General features: G+C 44.7%; 1 protein-coding gene across 2 annotated transcripts in view; it reads left to right on the top strand.

Annotated features, from left to right (window-relative positions):
* MGAT5B (alpha-1,6-mannosylglycoprotein 6-beta-N-acetylglucosaminyltransferase B) overlaps positions 1 to 21,912 on the top strand; it is a 250,636-nt gene that overhangs the window by 5,584 nt on the left and 223,140 nt on the right. For both annotated transcript variants that reach the window (XM_056855117.1, XM_056855113.1), the window contains exon 2: positions 8,099 to 8,211. In XM_056855117.1, the coding sequence (XP_056711095.1) occupies positions 8,099 to 8,211 (113 nt within the window). The remainder of the gene's footprint in view (positions 1 to 8,098; positions 8,212 to 21,912) is intronic.

Here is a 21,912-nt window from a genome sequence, read left to right as displayed (position 1 = left end):
TGAAGTGATGAGCCCAGAGCTGGCTGGGGGGTGGGGGGTTGCATGCCAAAAACTAGGTGGAAGGATGCGTCTCAGTAGCCGTTCACTTGCTGTGCCAGTTGCGTCAGGAACTTTGCGCAGCCCTCGCTGAGAGCTGCCGCTTTCTCTCATGTCGACCGATGCTTGACTTGACAAGAACAGCAGAACCAGACCTTTTCATGCTGAACTGAAGGATGGCAGGATTGGGGACTGGCTGGTGTAGAGCTAGGGTCATTTGACTAGCTAAAAAGCTTACATGGGTTAAGCCAACTAACTGCGGGCTGCTTTCCCCATTAGATTTACATGTACAAAAATGTATAGTTGCATACAAAGACAAGTGTGTGTGGTGCACATTTATGGAAGTGGTTGTGTTGGTGCATTCCATTTCTCCTTGCTCTACATGTACCGGGAACCCCACTTTGGAAAATGTATATGATCATCCTTAGCACCGACAATTCAAATATTAGAAAATGCTTGCACTCTTATGAGCGGGTATAGAAATTTAGTCCAATAATTTCTTGTACTAAATTCTTGTACAAAGCTAACATGGTGTAGTGGATAAGAACAGTGGTTTGGTAGAGTCTGATCTGAAGAACCGGGTTTGATTCTCCACTCCTCCACATGAGTGGTGGAGGCTAATCTGGTGAACTGGGTTTGTTTCCCCGCTCCTGCACACGAAGCCAGCTGGGTGACCTTGGGCCAGTCACAGCTCTCTCAGCCCCACCTACTTCACAGGGTGTCCATTGTGGGGAGGGGAAGGGGAGGTGATGGTAAGCTGGTTTGATTCTCCCTTAAGTGGCAGAGAAAGTTGGCATATAAAACAACAACAACAACCAACAACTAAAGTATTGGTATGTCTGACTTTTCCTATAAGCTCAAGCTGTTTATGGACAACAATTTCTGCAATGCTTTAAGAACTCAAAAACATCAGGGGGCCAAAATAAAATCATACGGCTGAAAGCCCTCCTAAACAACGTTGCCTTGTATGAAGCATTGGGTGGTGATGTGGATTCTACAGCTTTCATAAGATGGGACTCCAGGGGCAGCACAGAGGTTAACAGTATTGATTTGAGCATGAGCTTTCATGAGTCAGAGCTTGCTCCATCAGGTGCATTATTATTTACAGCTTTTATGACAGTCATTAGCTGCCCCAATAATTGCTGAGTTTTGATCTGTAAATTATAAGCGCCAAAGAGACGGTCAGACTATCTTCAGATTAAATTTAATAATGAAGAACTCTGGGTTCATTGCAAATATATTAAATATACAGGTCGTATGGAGCATAAAAAAATTAACCCCCCTCCAACCCCTTCCGCAGATTACAACACCCTTTGCTGCCATTCTCTTCCATATATTCTACATTTATTAGCACATTTTATTCCACCATTTCTCCCAAGAGTTAGAGGTGGTGTATATGGTTCTTCTCTCCTCCATGGTATCTTCACAACAATGCTGTGAAGTAAATTAAGCTGAGAATGACAGGTTTAAGGTCACTAGTGAATTTCATAGCAAGACACGATTTGGAAATGTCTCTCCCCAGGCTTAGTTCATTCTAACTACTATACCTTACTGGCTTTCGGGCTTGAATTGGTTTTGAGCTGCCATTCTAATCCAGGAAACGTGAGCCAGAAACCTTAGCTGAAACATCAAAAAGGGGCTGATAATAAAAAAACAGAAACCAGGTGACAATGTGATGATGAGAAGAACATGTAAGAAGCCTTGAACAGGTTCTCCAGCGAGGCAGCATAGAAATTCTCTAAGCAAGTATGGTACCAGTCACCTTTCTGCCTGAAAGCTAGATCCATATGACATATGTAAATATAACCCAAATGGTATTGTAATTCAGCAGTGTTGTATCGAAATGCTTTGCCAAAAATTGGTAGTGCTGAAAAGAGCATTAAGACATAACGCCAAGCTTCATGTATAATTCATAGAATTATTCTAGCTTTCTCTGGGCCACTTTCTATGTAGGTATCACATAGGGTTGCCAGCTCCGGGTTGGGAAATACCTGGAGGTTTTGTGGGTGAAGCCTGAGGAGGATGGGGTTTGTGGAAGGAAGGAACTTCAATGGGGTATAATGCCCTAGAGTCCACCTTCCAATTCGGCCATTTTCTCCAGGTGAACTGATCTCTGTTGCCTGGAGATCAGTTGTCATAGCGGGAGATCTCCAGCCACCACCTGAAGGTTGGCAACCCTAGTAGCGCAGGGTTCATGGATTGCAGATGTAGGGAGATACAGTACTGCCTTGCCACCAGTAGTGCGCAAGGCTGTGTGTGTTGTTTTACATACACTGCAGTTAAAATGGAGAAGGTAAAAATGCCCCGTATTTCTCTTGCGTTTAATAGGTGAGTGTGGACAATGTTTTAAGGGAAGCTAGAAATTATCACGTTTAACAATGAGCTTTTTCTGAGTGGAAGTAATGTGGGACAGAAGATTTTCCGATGCTGTATTTTTCGGTGGAATGTTTTCCACCCCGCGTATGTAAATATCCGCACTTGTCAGGGCTGTTGTGCTGCAAATCAATCATGTTAGATGGACTAAATGTGGGAAATAAAGAATGGGCAAACTATGGTGCTTGTACGTGGTCTTGGTTTGTACATGGTGTAATAGCCTACTTTTGCTAACATTATTTTTCATTTGAAATGTGGTGTTGGAGGAGAGTTTTACGGATACCATGGATCGCCAAAAAAGACAAATAAGTGGGTTCTAGTGAGGGTTGCCAGCTCCGGGCTGGGAAATACCTGGAGATTTTGGGGGCGGGGCCTGAGGAGGGTGGGGTTTGGAGAGGGGAGGGACTTCAGTGCAATAGAATCCAATTGCCAAAGCAGCCATTTTCTCCAGGTGAACTGATCTCTCTCGGCTGGAGATAGGGCTGCCAGGTCCCACCTCTCCTTCGGCGGAAGGCTATGGGGCTGAATTTGGGACTGCGTGTGCGTGCATGCGTGTCACTTCCGGTTGTAAACCGGAAGTGATGCGCATGCACGCACATGCAGTATAAGGCCGCCTCACGGGGGGGGCTTATACCTCTTAGTTTGAGTGGTAAAGCAGACCTTTACCACTCAAACTAAGTTTGAGTGACATAAGGCCCCTTGCGAGGCAGCACTTCCAGTTGTAAACTGGAAGTGACGTGCGTGCGGTGTGTACGCGCGCGCGCACATTTGCCTGCCGACCCTCAGGTGGTTGACGGGCAGAGGGGCGAATTGCCAGGGGTTTGCCCGCCACCACTGGGCACCTGGCAACCCTAGCTGGAGATCAGTTGTAATAGCAAGAGACCTCCAGCCACCACCTGGAGGTTGCGAAGAGGGACCTGGCAACCCTAAATTACAACTGATCTCCAGGTGACAGAGCTCACCTGGAGAAAATGGCCCTTGCTTGACCCACTTCTGGTGGGTGGGGGAGAAGGAGTGGGAACTGCTTTCCTCCTTGTAAGCTGCAAATAGAGCAGCAATGGAAGCAGGGGAAAGCAAGAGCCCGCGAGAGGGTGTCTTGGTGAGTGATAGGGGAGGACTGGATTTGCCCTAGGAGTCTTGCGCATGCCCACTTGGTAATTCTCTACGGTTGTGGGTCCTTAAATCTGGATACTGAAGCCATGTACTGAGAGAGGACATTTTTCTACTGACTTAGGAAACACTACAGGTTGGCAGAAAAATGTGAAAAGGAGGAGGAGGTTTGGAGTGGGGTGCCCTCAGTATGCCAATGACACCTAGTGGGAATTCTCTCTCAATCTGAGTAGGGCATTGGGTGTGCTGAGCAGGCTTGGAAGCAGCAGCAGCGTGTTAAATAAAACTGAATACGCTGAAGGTCAATCCCTAGGGTTATCAGCTCTGGGATGGGAAATATCTGGAGATTTTGGAGGTGGAGCCTGAGGAGGGCGGGGTTTGTGGAGGGAAGGAACTTCAGTGGGGTATAATGCCCTCCAGTCCACCTTCCAATGCGGCCATTTTCTCCAGGTGACCTGATTTCTATCGCCTGGAGATCAGTTGTAATCACGGGAGAGCTCCAGCCACCACCAGGAGGTTGGCAACCCAATCAACCCAGTGAAAACAGAGGAACGTTGAGGGTGTATTTTAAGATCTGGGATGCTCAAGTGGCATCCTTAAAGGGTGTTTGGCCAACTTGGGTTGGTGCACCAGCGGCAGCCTTTCCTGGAAAGACATGGCCTGGTTACAGTTACCCATGCTTTGGTTACATCAGGCCTCAGTTAATGCTATGTGGTCTGCCTTTAAAGACAGAAATGTCACCAAGTCTAAAAAGCCACAGCAAGGGTGTTGAGAGGGACATCATGAAGTGATTATATCCCCCCTTTATTGGAAGAGCTACACTGGTTGCAAGTTTCTTTCCTAGCACAATTTAAAGTCCTGGTTTTGTCATTTACAAGCCCTCTGCTAGTTCAGGGTACCTGAAATACTGTCTCTTCCCTAATGAATATATTATCACAGCAGACTCATGTGAAGGTGCTCCTACCTTCTACTGTTAGGCAGGTGATGACTGGGGCAAGACCTCCTCAGTGGTGGCACCATGCTTCCCCTGTTTTGAAATGTGCTTTTTTCTATCTATGTTTAGGCATTACAAGAGGACTTTGTTCTTTTGTTCTGCATTTGTTTGATAACGTAGTTGCATGTTTCCCAGTCATGACCTCACTCTGGATTGGATCATAGTTCCTTTTTTAAAGACTAAAATTGCTACTGTGTTTATTATTTTAAACATTTAATTTGCATACTATACACTCTTCGTTTTGAACCACTGCTGTTTTAATTTCTATTGAAATGGCTACCTTGTATTGTAATGCTATTGCGATTTGTTGAAAACAACTATGAATTTGGAGGGAGGGGGAGCCGTGTAACAATGGTTTAAAGCAAGTAAACTCAATAAACTTACATAGTCATGCTGTAGCTGCAATCCTAAAAACAATTTCCTGGGAGTAATCTAGGGATGCCAGCCTCCAGGTACTAGCTGGAGATCTCCTGCTATTACAACTGATCTCCAACCAATAGTGACCACTTCACCTGGAGAAAATGGCTGCTTTGGCAATTGGACTCTATGGCATTGAAGTACCTCACCTCCCCAAACCACGCCCTCCTCAGGCTCTGCCCCAAAAACATCCCGCTGATGGTGAAGAGGGATCTGGCAACCCTAATGCCAGCCTCCAGGTGGTAACTGGGGATCTTCAGGAATTAGACTCCAGAAATCAGTTCCCGTAGAGAAAATGGATGCTTTGGAGGGTGAACTCTGTGGCACTGTACCTAGGGTTGCCAGGTCCTTCTTTGCCACCGGCGAGAGGTTTTGGGGGGCGGAGCCTGAGGAGGGCGGGGTTTGGGGGGAGGGACTTCAATGATCGGCTGGAGATCAGTTGTACTAGCAGGAGATCTCCAGCTAGTACCTGGAGGTTGGCAACCTTAATTGTACCCCACTGAGGTCCCGGTTTGCCCAAGGCTCCACTCCCAAATCTCTAGGAGTGTCCCAACCTGAGAATGGCAAGCCTACCTCCCGATCCTCCGCCTGTGGCTGGGGGCACCTGGCGACCCTAGAGTAAGCGCCAATGAATAAAAGTTGGACTTATTTTCGAGAAGGCCTTCTTAGGATAGCTTCTCCCGTCTCTTAGTGTTAACATATTAGGAGTGTTGCCATTTATTGTTGGTTCTTAACAGGGGGAAGTCTTGGAGCAATTTTGTGAAATAGATACATGTAGTGGAACAAACAGGTCAGTCTCTTAGACAAAGATTAAATGGACATAAGTCTAACATCAGAAACCACAATATTCAAAAACCAGTGGGAGAACATTTCAACCTTCCAGGACATTCTGTTGCAGATTTAAGAGTAGCAGTTCTCTTACAAAGGAATTTTAAAGGGAGATTGGAAAGAGAAACTGCTGAATTACAGTTGATATTCAAACTAAAGTCAATGCATTTACCTGGGCTGAATAAAGACCTTGCATTCATGGCCCATTACCAATGCTGATTTCTCCACACCCATCTCTCCCCTGGACATCACAGACTCTTCTGCATATCACACCTAATCCCATCAAGCCTGCTATTCACATTTACATACTGTTCCTCTACTTAAAGACCGATGGATTCACATTCTAGCTGTATCTGAAGAAGTGAGCTGTGGCTCACGAAAGCTCATACCCTACCAGAAAATATTTTTGTTAGTCTTTAAGGTGCTACTGGACTCTTGCCCTTTTTGACTACATGTAGTGGAATGGAAGTCAGATACTAAGCAGGAGGCTGTTTTTGCTTCTGGAAAACCAGAGTGGACTTAATTATCAGTTCGCCATCTTGTCCTATGCATCTAAAAGTTCTTGTAGCTCATGTCTTTTGATTCTTTCTGGTATTCCAGGCACTGAATTTTCTTTCCTCGAAATGCATTTTCAGTCTATTCTTATAATGAGATTCTATATCGTGCAACTCCTTTTGACTATTTTTCTCTTCTCAGATAATTGTGAGGGGGTTCCCCCCTTTTATCTCCTTTTCCAATAGTCTAAATTAGTAATTAAATGCAGTGTTTAACCATCACTCCTTGCCTGAGTATAATTATGAAACTTCAAATGCATAAACAAGGTCTCGCATAATGATGAGTTACTTATCAGTGGGAAGAATCGAAAGAAAAACCAGGATCCACTTTGATAATGAGATATACCCAGCCCCTCTCTCTGGCGCCACTTCATTTAATTTTGCTGTTAAGGAGGAGGAGAGAATATTGCTGCAGTGGGTGAATAGTGTAGAGTAGGGGTAGGCAGAAGGTGGAGTTGCCAGCTCTGGTCTGGGAAATTCCTGGAGATTTTGTCATGGAGCTTGGGGAAGAGGTGGTTTGGGGGAGGGACCTCAGCAGGGTATAATACCTCCAGTCATTTTCTCCAGGGGAACTGATCCCTGTAATCTAGAGATCAGTTGTAATTCCGGGAGATCTCCAGGTTCCCACCTGGAGGTTAAGTAGCTAAAAGATCCAGAAAAAAGATAGAAACATTCAACACTGGATAACTACTCCAGACTTTAAGACTACTTTGTGACTGTGAGATGTTGACGTTTTATTTGTGGCTATATTTTCATTTGTAAGGAAGCCTTAAACAGAAGAAGAAGTTTTGCAATTGTATATATTAATTGTGATTCTGCAAACACTATGCACATATAGTCACAAAGATTTTTAAAATTTGATGTATATTTTGTAGTTTGGAGTGGTGTTTGTTTAGACCACTGAAGAAGGCAGTATGGCCGAAACGCGTATGGTCTGTGTTTGATGGTATGATTCCATGTCTAATTGTGTTATATATATTTATTTGGTAGGCTTTTGCAGGGCCATATATATGTTATTAGATTTTAACCTGTAATTAATTTATATAGACATTGTGCACTGACATAACCTTTTAATTGTTTAACTTTTAATTGTATAACTTTGGGCCTTGAATGTTTCTTTCCTTTTTCTTGACCTTTTGGATGCTTAACTGTTTTTTAGGGTTAACTTCCCCCCCGTTTTTTTGGGGGGGTACACCCACCTAGAGGTTGACAACCCTAGCAAAAGGTCACTTAGGAGTGACCAGTCTCTGTCCAGATCACCTGGAGAAAAATGGCTGCTTTGGCAATTGGACTCTATGGAATAGAAGTCCCTCCCCAAACCCCGCCCTCCTCAGGCTCCGCCCCAAAAATCTCCTGCCGGTGGCGAAGACAGACCTGACAACCCTAATGGTCTCCTCCCTATCATCTGGACGCATGGTGGATGCATGCTAGATTTATATGTAACACCCATTTTTTGAAAGCTTCTGGAGAGTAGCTCTTAATTAACACTTTGGGTAAAAGACATTTTCCTGCATGTCATTGAGCTATATTTATTTGCTATGTTTATCTCCCTCCTTTCTCACTGAGACTCAAAGCTGATTCTACAGTGTAAGTCAATACAATAAATATGAAGAGACATCTAATAAGCAATGTACTAGGACTAGGATTGTAGAAATCTCAATAAGCATAGCACTTTAGACATGATACAGAGTGCGATGCAGAAAAATGGCTCTGTATTAGTAGGATAACGGAGCAGCAACAGCAATATATACCTGACCGTGTTTCTCTCTTTTGTTTCCATGCATAGGTTATTTGTGGTGGGAATTGGATTTTTCACTCTTTGCTTCTTAATGACATCACTGGGAGGTCAGTTTTCGGCCAAAAGACTGGCAGACTCTCCGTTCACCATCAGAACTGAAGGTAACTCTGTGTTTTGTTTAACTAGGCTTGCCAACTTGGTAGCCACCCATATTTGCTATGGTATGCTCTGGTATCTTATGCCATGGTCCTCTGGTATCTTATGCCATGGTGGTGGTTTCAGAGGTTGCTCACTGTGCAAAATGTTTTGTGGGTTCTCTTTTGATCTGCCCTCAGCCTGGCGGCTGAGACAGGTGGTGGAGAAAAGGCAAATGGCTAAAGTGCTTATACATTTACCCCTCGATTTCCTGACCTCTATCTTTAAACGGTGGTGTTATCTGCAACTGTGCCACATTTTCTTGTTGTCTGTTGGGGATGCAGGGAGGATTGCTAGCCCAAGTAAAGTGCTATGTCTGTTGGTTTCCCAGCTCTGGCAGTATATTGTTGTTCTCTGGTATCTAAAGTAGTAACTATGTATTTGCAATACAAAGCAAATAATTACCAGTTGTGACTTAGCATGAACAACGGCAAAAAGCAAGCCTGTATGATATAAGTGAAGTGCGTGAATTGTATTTTAACAGTTTCCAGTGTTTCTTGCTTGGCTGTCAATGGTAGCATATTCTGGGACCCAAAGGACAAATTTCAGAAGTGAAGCCTATCTCCATTTCCCAAAAGCGTCCTGATGCTAACACGGCTCTGATCCGTGGAGGAGGAAACTGTGATGGAGTCCTACTGTTTGGGAAATTCTTCTCAAAAATACCATCAGATCAGGGAGGGGGAAAAAAGCAAAACCTCCGCTAAAGGGAAGAGCGGCTGTCTAGTAACATTCCCCGTCTCCAATGCAGAGTACAATTGACTGTTCCCATTTGTAAGCAGATGAGCCTCTATTAAGTGAGTGGGGAAAACAAAATAGATGTGGACTGATGATACAGCTATTTGCGTTCCTGCAGCTAGAGAAAGAGACCACTACATAATGGGATCTTGAAACAGTAATTTGGGGGACTATATGCCACCTCTTTTTTTTGGGGGGGGGGGAAATAACCATGCAGTCCTAGAGAGAAGGCAGAAGAGAAAGAAGTTAAGTTACATTTAACTTAAAATGAGGGAGGATGCTACTTGGAAGCAAATCTGCAAAGGGAAAGAAATTGCCTTGAAGCCGTATGCCGGCTGTTCCTTAATATGTCATGGTGGAGGTTCTGCATGTGTTATCATTAGGTTCAGGGAGAAGTGGCCTGTCTGTGATTATTATGTAGGCAGGCAGGGCTGCCGAGTGGGAGCCTCCTCCAGAATGGACTAATGATTGGGATTAATGTAGTAACTTTCCCCGCCATTGTTAGGTATCAACCCTTCAGTCACTTGGGTGAGAATGACACGGTCAGCTAGTACGCGTTGTACACACAAAACAAAAGCAGAGTAATTTTAAGCTACCTTCGTCACTCTTCATGCTTACTAGATGAAATGGATGCGTTGCAAGTTCTGGGCAAGATGGCAACTCACTGGGGAAACGTATTAACTAAAAATGGTTCCAAGATGCCTATATTTCTTTTCTGTTTAAATTAAAATTTCACCTGGTTAGAATTATGCAGGACATATTAGTTCATTTTCTTCTTAAAAATCTCAATAACTGCTGTTATCTTAACAAGTTTGAAAGGGGTTGAAAGTGGTTGTACTTAGGGCTGCCAGCTCTGGGTTGGGAATTATTTGGAGATTTTGGGGGTGGAGCCTGAGGAGGGTGGGGTTTGGGGAGGGGAGGGACTTCAATGCCATAGAGTTCGATGGCCGAAGCAGCCATTTTCTTCAGGGGAACTGATCTCTATTACCTGGAGATCAGTTGTAATAGTGGGAGACTTCCAGCCACCACCAGGAGGTTGGCAACCCTATTTGTAGAAGAAGAAGAAGAGTTGGTTTTTATATGCTGACTTTCTCTACCACTTAAGGAAGAATCAACCACCTTCCCTTCCCCTCCCCACAACGGACACCCTGTGAGGTAGGTGGGGCTGAGAGAGCTCTAAGAGAGCTGTGACTAGCCCAAGGTCACCCTTCTGGCTTCCTGTGTAGGAGTGGGGAAACAAATCCTCTCCTCCTCCTCTTCAATGACCTTGATGGGCCAATGGCCTGGTTCAGTATAAGGCAGGTTTATAACTTCATCTTGTATTTTATCATTCCAAATGACCACCAACAACATCCTGTTTTTAATTGGTAGATTATTTATGTCATTTCTCTGATTCATACTCTTTCTGTTAATGCAATAATTAAAACAATATCAGACATCGTTTAGTAATGAGATGTGGTTTCTGGCTAGCCCAGTTTTGAGATCATTACTATTTTAGTTTCAAACAGATCTCTTATTTTTGAGCCTTTAACTCAGTTCCAATTAAACATCTCGGCCAGTCAAAAATTGGCAAATGAGGTATTTCATACCCTGTCATGTCTTTAATATATCCTAGAAATGATTTCCAATATTTCTAGATCTTGGAGCATCGCTGCATGGCCTCTTCTCTCTTTCGTATAATGATATTACATATCTTTACAGGAGTTGAGGCTGTTTGAGGCTATTTTTCACCATATATTTGGTGACGACGGAACATAACCCTCCTTTGTCTGTATGCTTACTCATGACATTTACCTTTGCATAGTTTAATTTCTTTCTGTCATTTTCATCTTCTTCTTTTTTTGTGTCATGATTCAGAGAAAGCAGATATATTCAGCCAGCTACAATTCTGCAGATAACAGCAGAATACCAGATGGGTATCCATGTCAGTCGGTAGCCGCAAAATAAAACAGCAGTCCAGTAGCACTTTAAAGACTAATAAAATTTATTCCAGCATCAGATGAAGTGAACTCTGAATCATGAAAGCCTGTGCTAGCCGAATGCCAGCAGACAACCAACCAGTAGGGCCGCTAGCTATGGTTTGGGAAATGCCTGGAGAATTTGATATTTCAGCATGGGGAGGCCTTGAAGTCCCTCCCCAAACCCCACCCTCCTTAGGCTCCGCCCCCAAAACCTCCTGCCATTGGTGAAGAGGGACCTGGCAACCCTAAGGGTGGACTGTATGGCATTATACCTTGCTGAGGTCCCGCCCCTCTCCAGATGTTATGGCATGCCTGTGGGGAAAAAACTGAGATAAGCTTCCTAAGATCTGAACATTGGGGCGGGGGGAGAAGAGAATGGACTATGAAGAGGACACTAGAAGCTGTAATGCAATAATTTAAACATGCCCATATTGGGGCCAAACTTTTAAATGTAAGAACAAAGGTTCTTCAGGGAATGGTTCTCCACCAGCTAGCAAGGTTAGAGAAGGTACAGCCAACATAACAGGACATCGTTGACCCAATATTCCAGCCTACCACCCCAATTAAAGTGTGATTTAAAGTTATTTGTTGACCTGTGACAGACGGACATAGTTCCCTTTTGGATTTAAGGGACTTGCATGTCAAGGAATAGTGTTAACTGCTTACACAACATCTCAGATGATGGACCACTCTGTGTGTGTGTGTATTGGGAGTAGGATTGCCAACCTCTAGGTGGGGCCTGGATATCTCGTGGAATTATAATGGCTCTCCAGACTAAAGAGATCCATTCCCCTAGAGAAAATGCCTGCTTTGGAGGGTGGAATGTATGGCATCACATTCCTGATGAACTCCCTCCCCAGGCTCCACCCCCAAATCTCGCAAGAATTTCCCAACTTGAAGCTGGCAACCCTAGGAGGGAAGCAGAGGGCTTACATAAAAAGTGTGTGTGAAAAGTTGGGTCACAGCAGGCTGCCTCTGAAAATAGCACCCACCCCCTGTGTCTAGTTCTTCCTTTCTAAGACCTTGTTAAATTTACCCCATGTCTTGAAATCAAAATAATATTATATTTGATACAATATGCATTTCTTCAACCTCTGCCAACCAGTGATGAGGAGCAGGGGCAGTAGGGTGGGCATCATAGTGACAGCAGGGCATCAGGCAGGTGGGAGTGGACTGGCACTTTCACACATGCTGAATAATGCACTTTCAAGCAAATGATTGTAAAAGTGCATTGAAAGTGGATTGAAAGTGCATTATTCGTAGGGTTGCCAAGTCCCTCTTCTCCACTGGCAGGAGGTTTTTGGGGCAGAGCCTGAGGTGGGGGTTTGGGGAGGGGAGGGACTTCAATGCCATAGAGTCCAATTGCCAAAGTGGCCATTTTGTCCAGGTGAACTGATCTCTCTCGGCTGGGGATCAGGTTTAATAGCAGGAGATCTCCAGCTAATACCTGGAGGTTGGCAACCCTAATTATTCAGCATGTGTGAAAGCGCCCATTAAGGAGGTGGAAGAGCCACTTGACTGTGTGCCATTTTCAGCAGCAGTGCTGCTGCGTCCTTATCTAATAGCGTAGTTTGTTCGAGTATTCACATGCTCTGAACACATCAACAGAAGAACCAGATCTCTTGGCCTTTCCCCAAATGAACGCACTGTGAAAGATGGATTAGGACTTCCCAACTTTGTCCACCTTCAATCCTGCCCTTTTTGTCAATTAAAAACATTCCACGTGCCCCTTCGTTCCATTTGTACTAGGCGGGCGGGGGATTGATGGGTTGGTTCCAAGAATTCTTGTGGCATTTTGTGAAATGCTTAGTTGTCTTCAAAAGAGATTAGCATGTAATGCTGACTTTTTGGGTAGCTGGCACATCTCCCTCCCTAGCGAGGAGACCAAAGCTGGGCTTGTTTTTCCTCCATCAACTCCCAAATCATCACTATTCCAAACTCCATTAAATCTGCTCGTGAAGGATTAGTATTTACTTGGCTCTGTTTTGCCAGAGCAAAAGCAGCCTCATTAATTATTTTTTTTCGTTGTGTTAGGCCACATTTCACCAAAGCTGATGTGTCTCCTTAGAGGAAGAAACATATTTTACACAGGCCAATAATCCCTGTCCCAGAGAAATTGGAGGTTTCTTAAGTAGGTATCATTTTAGGCTGCTTGATGCTATTGTTTTTATAGCCACGTAATATTGCTACTTTTATATGTTTATGAATTTATGTATTTTTTAACTTTGTTAGTTGCCTTGAGCAGGTCATTGGAGAGGTGGTATATTGTAGAATAGATCTGTTTGGCTCATTCTTCCTGCTAGGTGACCAGTGTCTAACTATAGGTTTCCCTGATGTTAAGAACATAGGAAGAGGCTGCAGAATCAGAACAGTGGCCCTTTTAGTCCAGTATCTTGTTTCACAGAGTGGCCAACTGGTTGCCCAGGAGGGCCAAGAAACAGGGCATAGAGGTCAAGGCTTTCCCCCTGATGTTGCCTCCTACAGTTGCCAACCTCCAGGTGGTGGCTGGAGATCTCCCGCTATTACAACTGATCTCCAGCCGACAGACATAATTTCACCTGGAGAAAAATGGCTGCGTTGGCAATTGGACTCTATGGCATTGAAGTCCCTCCCCTCCCCTCCCCAAACCCCACCTTCCCCAGGCTCCACCTCCAAAACCTCCAGGAATTTCCCAACCCTGCTCCTAATGCTTGCATTCAGATGTTTACTGCCTCTGAATATGGAGTTTTCCTTTAGTCACCATGACTAGTAGCCTGGTAGTCATTGATGGACCTCTCCTCCATGAATCTGTCTAACTTCCAATTGGCTGGGCAGTTAGCATCACAATCAAGTTGGGTTAGTAAAAGGATGGCTGGCTGATTCCCATGCTATATTGTCATACCTAAAAGTGCATATTTCTGCTGTAGGAACACAGCCAGGATGAGGCTAAAACACAGGCAGGATGCTGCTGCAGTCGTCTTGTTTGTGGGCTTCCTAGAGGCACCTGGTTGGCCACCGTGTGAACAGACTGCAGGATTTGATGGGCCTTGGTGTGATCCAGCATGGCTTTTCTTACATTCTTATGTTTAATTTTTCAAGGAATGAGCTCCCCTAGGCATGGTTTCCCTCAGGCTACTATCCCCTCCTCAATTGGCTGGGAGTGTCCTACCAGGAAATGTCACAGCTTCACCTACTAAGGAAGGTTGGTGAGAACCCTCTTCTGTTGATAACCGCCAACCCAAGTATACTGTTTGTCCCCATTCTCAAACAGGAGTGAGGACCTCAGTGAAAGGTTTCTATTTCTGGAGTTGTGGTGGGGACTAAAAAGCACATCGACACAAACCTTTCTGTGTTGCAAAACACACACTTCCTCATAATCAGCTATGATGATGGAAATATGTCCTACACATGTTAAAGCAGGAAGATACTTAGAATATTGTAAATGCAAAAAGAAACATTAGCTACTGATGGCTGCACTTGCCTCTGGGTGGCCATATTGATTCTTGACGCTTTCCTTCGGGATCTGCAAGGCATGGCAATTTTTTTAAAATATATTTTTGTATTGAGTTTTTAGAGGATACATAAAGGAAGAAGGGGAAAAGGATAAAACGTCCGTTTGCGATAGATATACGTTCTTGTTCATAATTACGTGTTGCGTTACATGTTATATAAGTCATAAAAACATTTCAAAAAATTGTTGTCTGTTATATTTATCATTAAAGTCGTGTTTACATAATCCAATATTTACGTTTGTTTATCATAATCTTACTGGAGAGGTAAAAATTAATCAATCAAATCTACTAATATATTTATCATAATCCTCTGGTGGTGATCCAAGTGAGAGCTCAGAAATGAAAAAAAAAGAAAATATAAGAAATATAAGCGTACCATGGTAGCCATTTCTCATGGAATTGTTCCGCTGATTCTATATCTGCTAAAATCAGCATATGCGTCATTCTAGCCATATTTGCATACTCTAACATCTTGTCCTTCCACTCGTCCACTTCTGGCACTGTCATTTGTTCCCATTTCCTTGCAAGTACCACTCTCGCTGCCGTTGTTGCGTATTTGAACACGTCTTTGAATCTTGCAGGTAAATCAGGAGGAATTACGCTCAGTAGGAAAAATTTCGGGTCTAGGTTAAGCTTTATGTTGAACATGGCAATTTTTGATCCTTGGTTACTAGGCATGCAAATAGATCTGAGGTGAGGGTGGAGAGTGATGAATGCCAAAGCACAGAGCTTTTGAAAGTAGTGGCATTACCTTATTTGGTAATGAGAGGGAGGGCACCTTCACCATCTTCAGGGCATGGAGTAGGGGTCATTGGGGTGTGTGGGGGGGAGGTAGTTCAGAATTTCCTGCATTGTGCAGGGGGTTGGACTAGATTACCCTGGTGGTCCCTTCCAACTCTATGATTCTATGTTTTTTAAGAAGAAAGGGCATTGGGGGGGGGTCTCTTTCCCAGAAGAAAGATGCCAACTTCCTTTCACCCCCTCTCAGCTTTCCAAAAGATTTTTTCCCCCTGCTCACATTGAAAGAATGGTTCAGGAGCAGAAGGCAGAAAAGGCCAAATTCTTTCAGGTTTTTAGATTTTCTTTTGAAAATCTTGTTGGGATTGTCTGAGCAGCTTCCAGTTTCACAACTAATTTTTTTTTTTTTTGCTCCAAGCATTCTAGATTAACTGCTTGGCCCTATCACTTGGCTTTCTAGCGAAGGTGTTACAAATCTTTAATCACTGTTTTTATCTGAGCACCTACGGATTTAATCAGGGCAGTCAGTCATTGAAGCACAAAGCACAGTGTTTAAATTCTGCTGGGAAATACTCCTAATGTTGTGTGCCTTTCAGAACCACACGTGGATACAAAATGTGGTCACACAATGGGAGACTAAGCGCTGAGTGCTTTCAGAGAGCCAGGGGTGTGATTCTGATTTACACAGTGCTCTTGGACATGGACTCAAGCCTACCAGCTCACTCCTGGTTTTTACAAGGGTCAGGGCGGGATCAGAATCTGACCTTCTAGCAAACAACCTACGGTAAATTTCTTTAATGATGTACTTCAGTTAGAATGCAGGGGAGAATTTTTTTTTTTTGTTAAAAAGATTGATAGTCAAAAGACCACACAGTACGGGAGTAATAGCAGAAATGGATGCAGATTTCCTGCCATTACTAATGAGCCCCCAGAGGAGCATTTGAGAAATAAATTGACATTCTGTGGCTTAAGAAATCTATAGAAATATCTCTAGCCCTCCTAGTAATGGTTGGTTACTAATTTCTGGAAACGCTGGGCATTTATGCATGGCTGTTTCCTTTCTTGACTACTTCGAGGCTTTGCCTTGATTATGCATGCATTTTCCAACTGTCAGTGGTCGCCTCGCTCTCCCCGCGGGTTTCTGCGCATTTTGCCTGGGTTTTCCAGATGCTGGCTAAACACGAATCCAGAAAACGCGGGCAAAATACGCGGAAACTCAAGGGGAGAGCAAGGTGACCTCTGACGGTCGGGAAATGCATGCATAATCAAGACAAAGCCCCGAAGTAGTCGGCGGGGTGACTGCGAGGAAAAAGCCATGCATAAATGGCCATACGCTTTGGAAATAACTTGGCTTTCTTTGGAGATGGACCAGGATGTTTTGATGCCTGAGAAAGAAAATCCAAACTATTACCAGTAGAAACATAATCTTTTCGATCTGCTCCCTGAATAGGGTTGCCAATCTCCAGGTACTAGCTGGAGATCACCTGCTATTACAGCTTATCTTTGGCAATTCACCTCTATGGCAATTGGACTCTATGGCATGGAAGTCCTTCCCCTCCCCAAACCCTGCCCTCCTCTGGCTCCACCCCAAAAACCTCCCGCTGGTGGTGAAGAGGGACCTGGCCACCCTATCCCTGAAACAGAGCCCCTGACTTGGCCGAGTAGTATTTTTGGATCTAGTCAGTGTTCTGTGTTGTAGCTTTCCCACCCAGCCAGGTTTCACTTCTATTCCTAAGCTCCGTCCATTTGTCAGTATGCCCATTCCTCTCAGGAAGCTGAAATGATGGTAAATTGAGACTGCTTTCTCTGTCTCAGCCTATCCAATTCGTTTACCAATCGATCACATAAAGCAGCCCGCGTCAAGTTCGTGGAAATCTGCACTATTGCTTAAGTTGGGGAATCCCCAACATGGTACCCGTTGGTTCTATGGTGCCCACCAACACTATAATGTAGGAAGTCCAAATCAGCCAAGCAGAATGGCTATTACTATGTTTATTGCTGATGTCCATTATAAGGCCTCAGCCAGGACAGCCTGGACAACAGGAACAACCACGTTTCCTACCCCCCTGCTTGGACATGCCCAGTGAGATTTCCCTAACAATGAGCAAGCTAGGCCACTAGGTGGCAACAACTGAACATATATTATAAACCTAGGGTTGCCAGCTCCGGGTTGGGAAATACCTGGGGATTTTAAGGGGAGGAGCCTGAGAAGGGTGGGGTTTGGGTAGGGGAAGGACTTCAGTGGGGTATAATGCCATAGAGGCCATGCTCCAAATCACCTATTTTCTCCCGGTGAAATAATCTGTCACGTGGAGATCAGTTGTAATCCCAGGAGTTCTCCAGCCACCACCTGGAGGTTGGCAACCCTATATAAACACCTTGTCTGGCACCCACCAAGTGTTCTTAGAATATGTGTGGGGCCTTATGGGACTGCTGCCTAGCAAGACTTCTGACTAGTCATTGGAGGTCATTGGAGGTCATTGGAGGGAGGGGCTGTGCCTCAGTGGTAGAGCGTCTGCTTGGCATGCAGAAGGTCCCAGGTTCAATCCCCGGCATCTCCAGTTAAAGGGACTAGGCAAGTAGGTGATGTGAAAGACCTCTGCCTGAGACCCTGGAGAGCCGCTGCTGGTCTGAGTAGACAATACTGACTTTGATGGACCAAGGGTCTGATTCAGTGTAAGGCAGCTTCATGTGTCCATGTGATTGGCTGTGCAGATCAAAATAACACAAGTGGGGATCCGTAATACTGAGAGGGGTTCCCTTCCCCCTTTTAGCTTTAATCGCCCTCCACTGTCACTGCCAGCTCCCGCTTTATGTTAATTTTAAATTATAGCTAAGAGGAGGAAGGGATCACCCTGAGAGTATCAAGGCTCTGCACATCCCCAGTTGAATCTGGTTCTTGTGAGCCCAGTGCGGCTCCTGGCCTTGCTGCCAGGCCTACTGTGTTCCCATCCCCCCCCCCCCGACATTGATGCTGGCGATCCCAGCGTGGTTCCTGGTCTTTGCTGCTGGGCCCGTTGCGACTCCTGAACCCCCTCACCCGCACGGCTGCTGCTGGCGAAGCTGGTGCTTCTCCTGCCCCCAACTCCCCAGCACCAGCACCGATGCCGGCGAGCCCAATGCAGCTCCTGTCTTCTGCCGTTAGGCCCACTGAGGCTCCTGAACCCCCTCTACCCACACAGCTGCCATCAGTGAGCTTGGCATTTCTTTTCTGCCTGGGTGGGCCTGATCTGAAGATTTCGATATCTGTAGATTGGCCCACACTTGACTACTAGATATGTAGATTGATTTGGCGCAAGCTGCTCCAACAGTGTTGCTCTCTCTCTCTCTCTTCCTTTTTACAGTGTGTTTTAAAGATTACCCCTCAGAGGTCACCTCGCTCTCCCATCGTATTTCTGCACGTTTTGCCCACATTTTCTGGATGATGGCTAAACACAAATCTGGAAAACGTGGGAAAAATGTGCGGGGAGAGCGGGGTGACCTCTGATGGTTGGAAAATGCAAGCATAATCAGAGCAAAGCTCTGAAGTAGACGGTGGGGTGACCGGAAGGAGACAGCCATGCATAAATGGCCTGTGTGTATCCAAGCATATAGTTGTCAGTCTTCTGCGGTGGTGCAGCTGTGGTAGGTAAGCTGTCATTCAGTGAATCCAGTCCTCCAGTACTGATCCTCCCATTATGGAATGTCTGGTAAATGCCTAAGGAACTCCAAGGTTCTCTGGAACACAGCTGGAAACATCTGCCTTAAAGGAAAGAGGAGAGCTGCTTTTCTGGTGTTATCGTTCAGTACAGATGACTAAGCATGGGGATTATTAGGGTTGCCAACTGCCAGGTAGTCCATTCAGATGTAAGTCCAATATGTCCAGTAGTTATAGGAAGAATATTTCCTTTGTGGAAATCAGTTGTATGTCTTTTCAAACTATATTTCAGTATGTTAGAAGTCAAACAACAGCCACAATGAAAGATGACAGATATTTCATTGTGGCTGTTGTTTGACTTCTAACATACTGAAATATAGTCTGAAAAGACATACAATTGATTTCCACAAAGGAAATATTCTTCCTATACAACTACTGGACATATTGGACTTACATCTGAATGGACTTGAGAGGTTTCCAAGTCCTGGATATGCTGGATTGAGATATATTACTTACCTGTATCTTGTTGTATTATATTGTATATATTTATTGTCACTTTTGCACTTTATTCACTTATAAAATTAAGCATTGCATATATTGTTTCTGTGCCTTATTGGTTCTCCAATACTTCTACAGCACTGAGCCTTTGTTTTCTCCACAACTGCCAGGTAGTAGCAGGAGATCTCCTGCTAATTCAACTGATCTCCAGCCGATAGAGATCAGATCACCTGGAGAAAAATGGCCGCTTCGGCAATTGAACTCTATGGCATTTAAGTCCCTCCCCTTCCCAAACCTCGCCCTCCTCAGGCTCCGCTCCCCAAAAAAATTGTCCGCCGGTGGCTAAGAAGGACCTGGCAACCCTAGGGATTATTGATACATAAAGATGTGAGATCATATCTAGTGGCCCCTCCCCTAGCCTCCCTGTTGGGATATGCAAGTCTCAGCATCCAGTCATGAAAGAGTTAACTGCTTCGGTGTTAGTATGTAGCCAATAGGGCTTCCAGTAAATCAGTTGATCCTAAAAGAGGGAGTTTAATTGACGCTGTGCTATATCTAGGTTCAGTTGTTGTAGTTGATTTAGCTTTTCTATAGTTTAGGACTTATATCGAGTATGTTAGTGAAGGAATAAATATTCACGTTTAAGCGAACATTAGTGCCTGTCATTATTTACTCTGCTAAATGTAATGTATAATATCTAACACTCCCCGTAGGGTTGCCAGCTCTGGGTTGGGAAATTCTTGGAGATTTTGGGGGTGGAGCCTGTTGAGGGTGGGGTTTGGGGAGGGCCCTCAGCAGGGTATAATGCCATAGAGTCCACACTCCAAAGGAGCCATTTTCTCCAGGGGAACTGATCTCTGAAACCTGGAGACCAGCTGTAGTTCCATGAGATCTCCAGCCACCGCCAGCAGACTGGCAATTCTACTCCATGCATCCATCAGCTTTTCTTCACAGAGACTACATGCACACCAGCTGTTACCCAAATTCTCTCTCTCTCTGCCTCTCTTTTACACTCTGCATTTTTGCTGGTGACAGATTGCAAAGAGAGGACCAACTTGGATGTGCTCACAGGCTTTGTATACAAAAGACGATCAGTGGTCGGGGTTGGAGCTAGTGGGTGTGCTACCTCCCTCCATGCACCACATGGAGTTCTCTGTGCAGAGCTTAGGTTTGAGCGATGTGATTCTCGGCCCCCCTCCTTGTGTAACAGAGCTGGGGCATGCCCAGCCTCTAAAGCGGGAATAATACAAAGCTTTAATAATGACTTCGGAAGTTAGATCCCTTGTTATCATTCGTGTGACAGGCACTATCCACTAGATGGCCGTGACACCCACACACAGCATTCCAAATCATAAGAGCTGCATTTGGGGAAAAGTCTTCAGTTTTCCTGTGACAAAACCCTGAGATTTCAGCGGTGCAAAACCGCACTCTCTCTACAATAGGATTGCCTCCTGATGCCTGGATCCCTGACCACTGCTGAGGTACCATTTTGCATTTATTGCACAGCCCCATGATAGGAAAGCTCCGAAAGTCCTTTTTGGGAGAATCGTGCATCTAAGAGATCATCATTTCTACTACTTTTTAAAAGGAAAACTTTCTTGCTTATCTCTGCATTTTTTTTTGTTGCGTTGTTATTGGGGAAAGCTGTTTCAGGCTATCATTTTTATTTAGAATAAAAAAACAATTTAATCCCCTGGTGAGGTGGAGGAGTTGCAAGATCAGAGATCGCGGTCGTTCAGAATAACCACTGGATTAAAAAAAAACCCATTGATTTTTATTAATATCTTGGGGGATTCATTGGCTATGATTTATGAGCCTTCTATTCCAGAGCGCCAGGGTCATGCCCATTAAAAAAGACCTGTTCATAAATCAGGTCTGCTTCTTCACACATTACCAAGAAATAGAAGTGTGTGAATTAAGACAGCCTTTTCTGTAATGCACGTGCAAACAGGTGTCTGGAACTTTAACCAATCACATTTCAGTGACTGCATATTGACCTCTGGATGCATTATTTCCACACATACCTCTCCCCTTCATTCACTACAGACCAGTGACATCACTGGGATTACATAGTGGGCATTTATGCTTGGTAATTAGCAGCACATTCCAGGCTGAAGTGCCCCGCATATTTTTTGGAGTTTTTCTCGCTGCACCGTCATTCTAGCCATCCCTGTGAAGCCGGCACATACCTGCTTCACATTTCTTAAGAGCCCCTTTAACGCAACCTTCTGTGTTTGCTCCGCCCCCGCCACAAAGAATCCCCTCAAGGAAGCATGCAAAATAACAGCCATGTGTTAGCTGTTGCTAATGGCTATGCAAACGGAGGAACGAAGGAGAAGGTGAGTGCGGGGGAGTGGAATTTCTCCTTTTGTTTCGGGACCGTGAATCGGCATTTTTAAAGTCGCAGTTTTCAAACGAGCTTTGAGTGAGCATCCCAATTGACCCTGCATAAATGGCCTGGGATTTATCTTCTATAATGCGTGAAGTGGCCCTTTGTCTCTGTCCAAGGATGCTTGCATGATGGGGGTGCCATGTACTTTTTCAAGGACATAGAAGTCACAGTGGCAAGTGATACTTATGCTTCTTCTGAGGCACATGTCTGCATAG

The sequence above is a fragment of the Euleptes europaea genome, chromosome 1, assembly GCF_029931775.1.
Source record: "Euleptes europaea isolate rEulEur1 chromosome 1, rEulEur1.hap1, whole genome shotgun sequence".
NCBI lineage: Eukaryota > Metazoa > Chordata > Lepidosauria > Squamata > Sphaerodactylidae > Euleptes > Euleptes europaea.
Note: the sequence above shows the minus strand (reverse complement) of the source record. Positions and strands in the feature narration are given on the sequence as shown.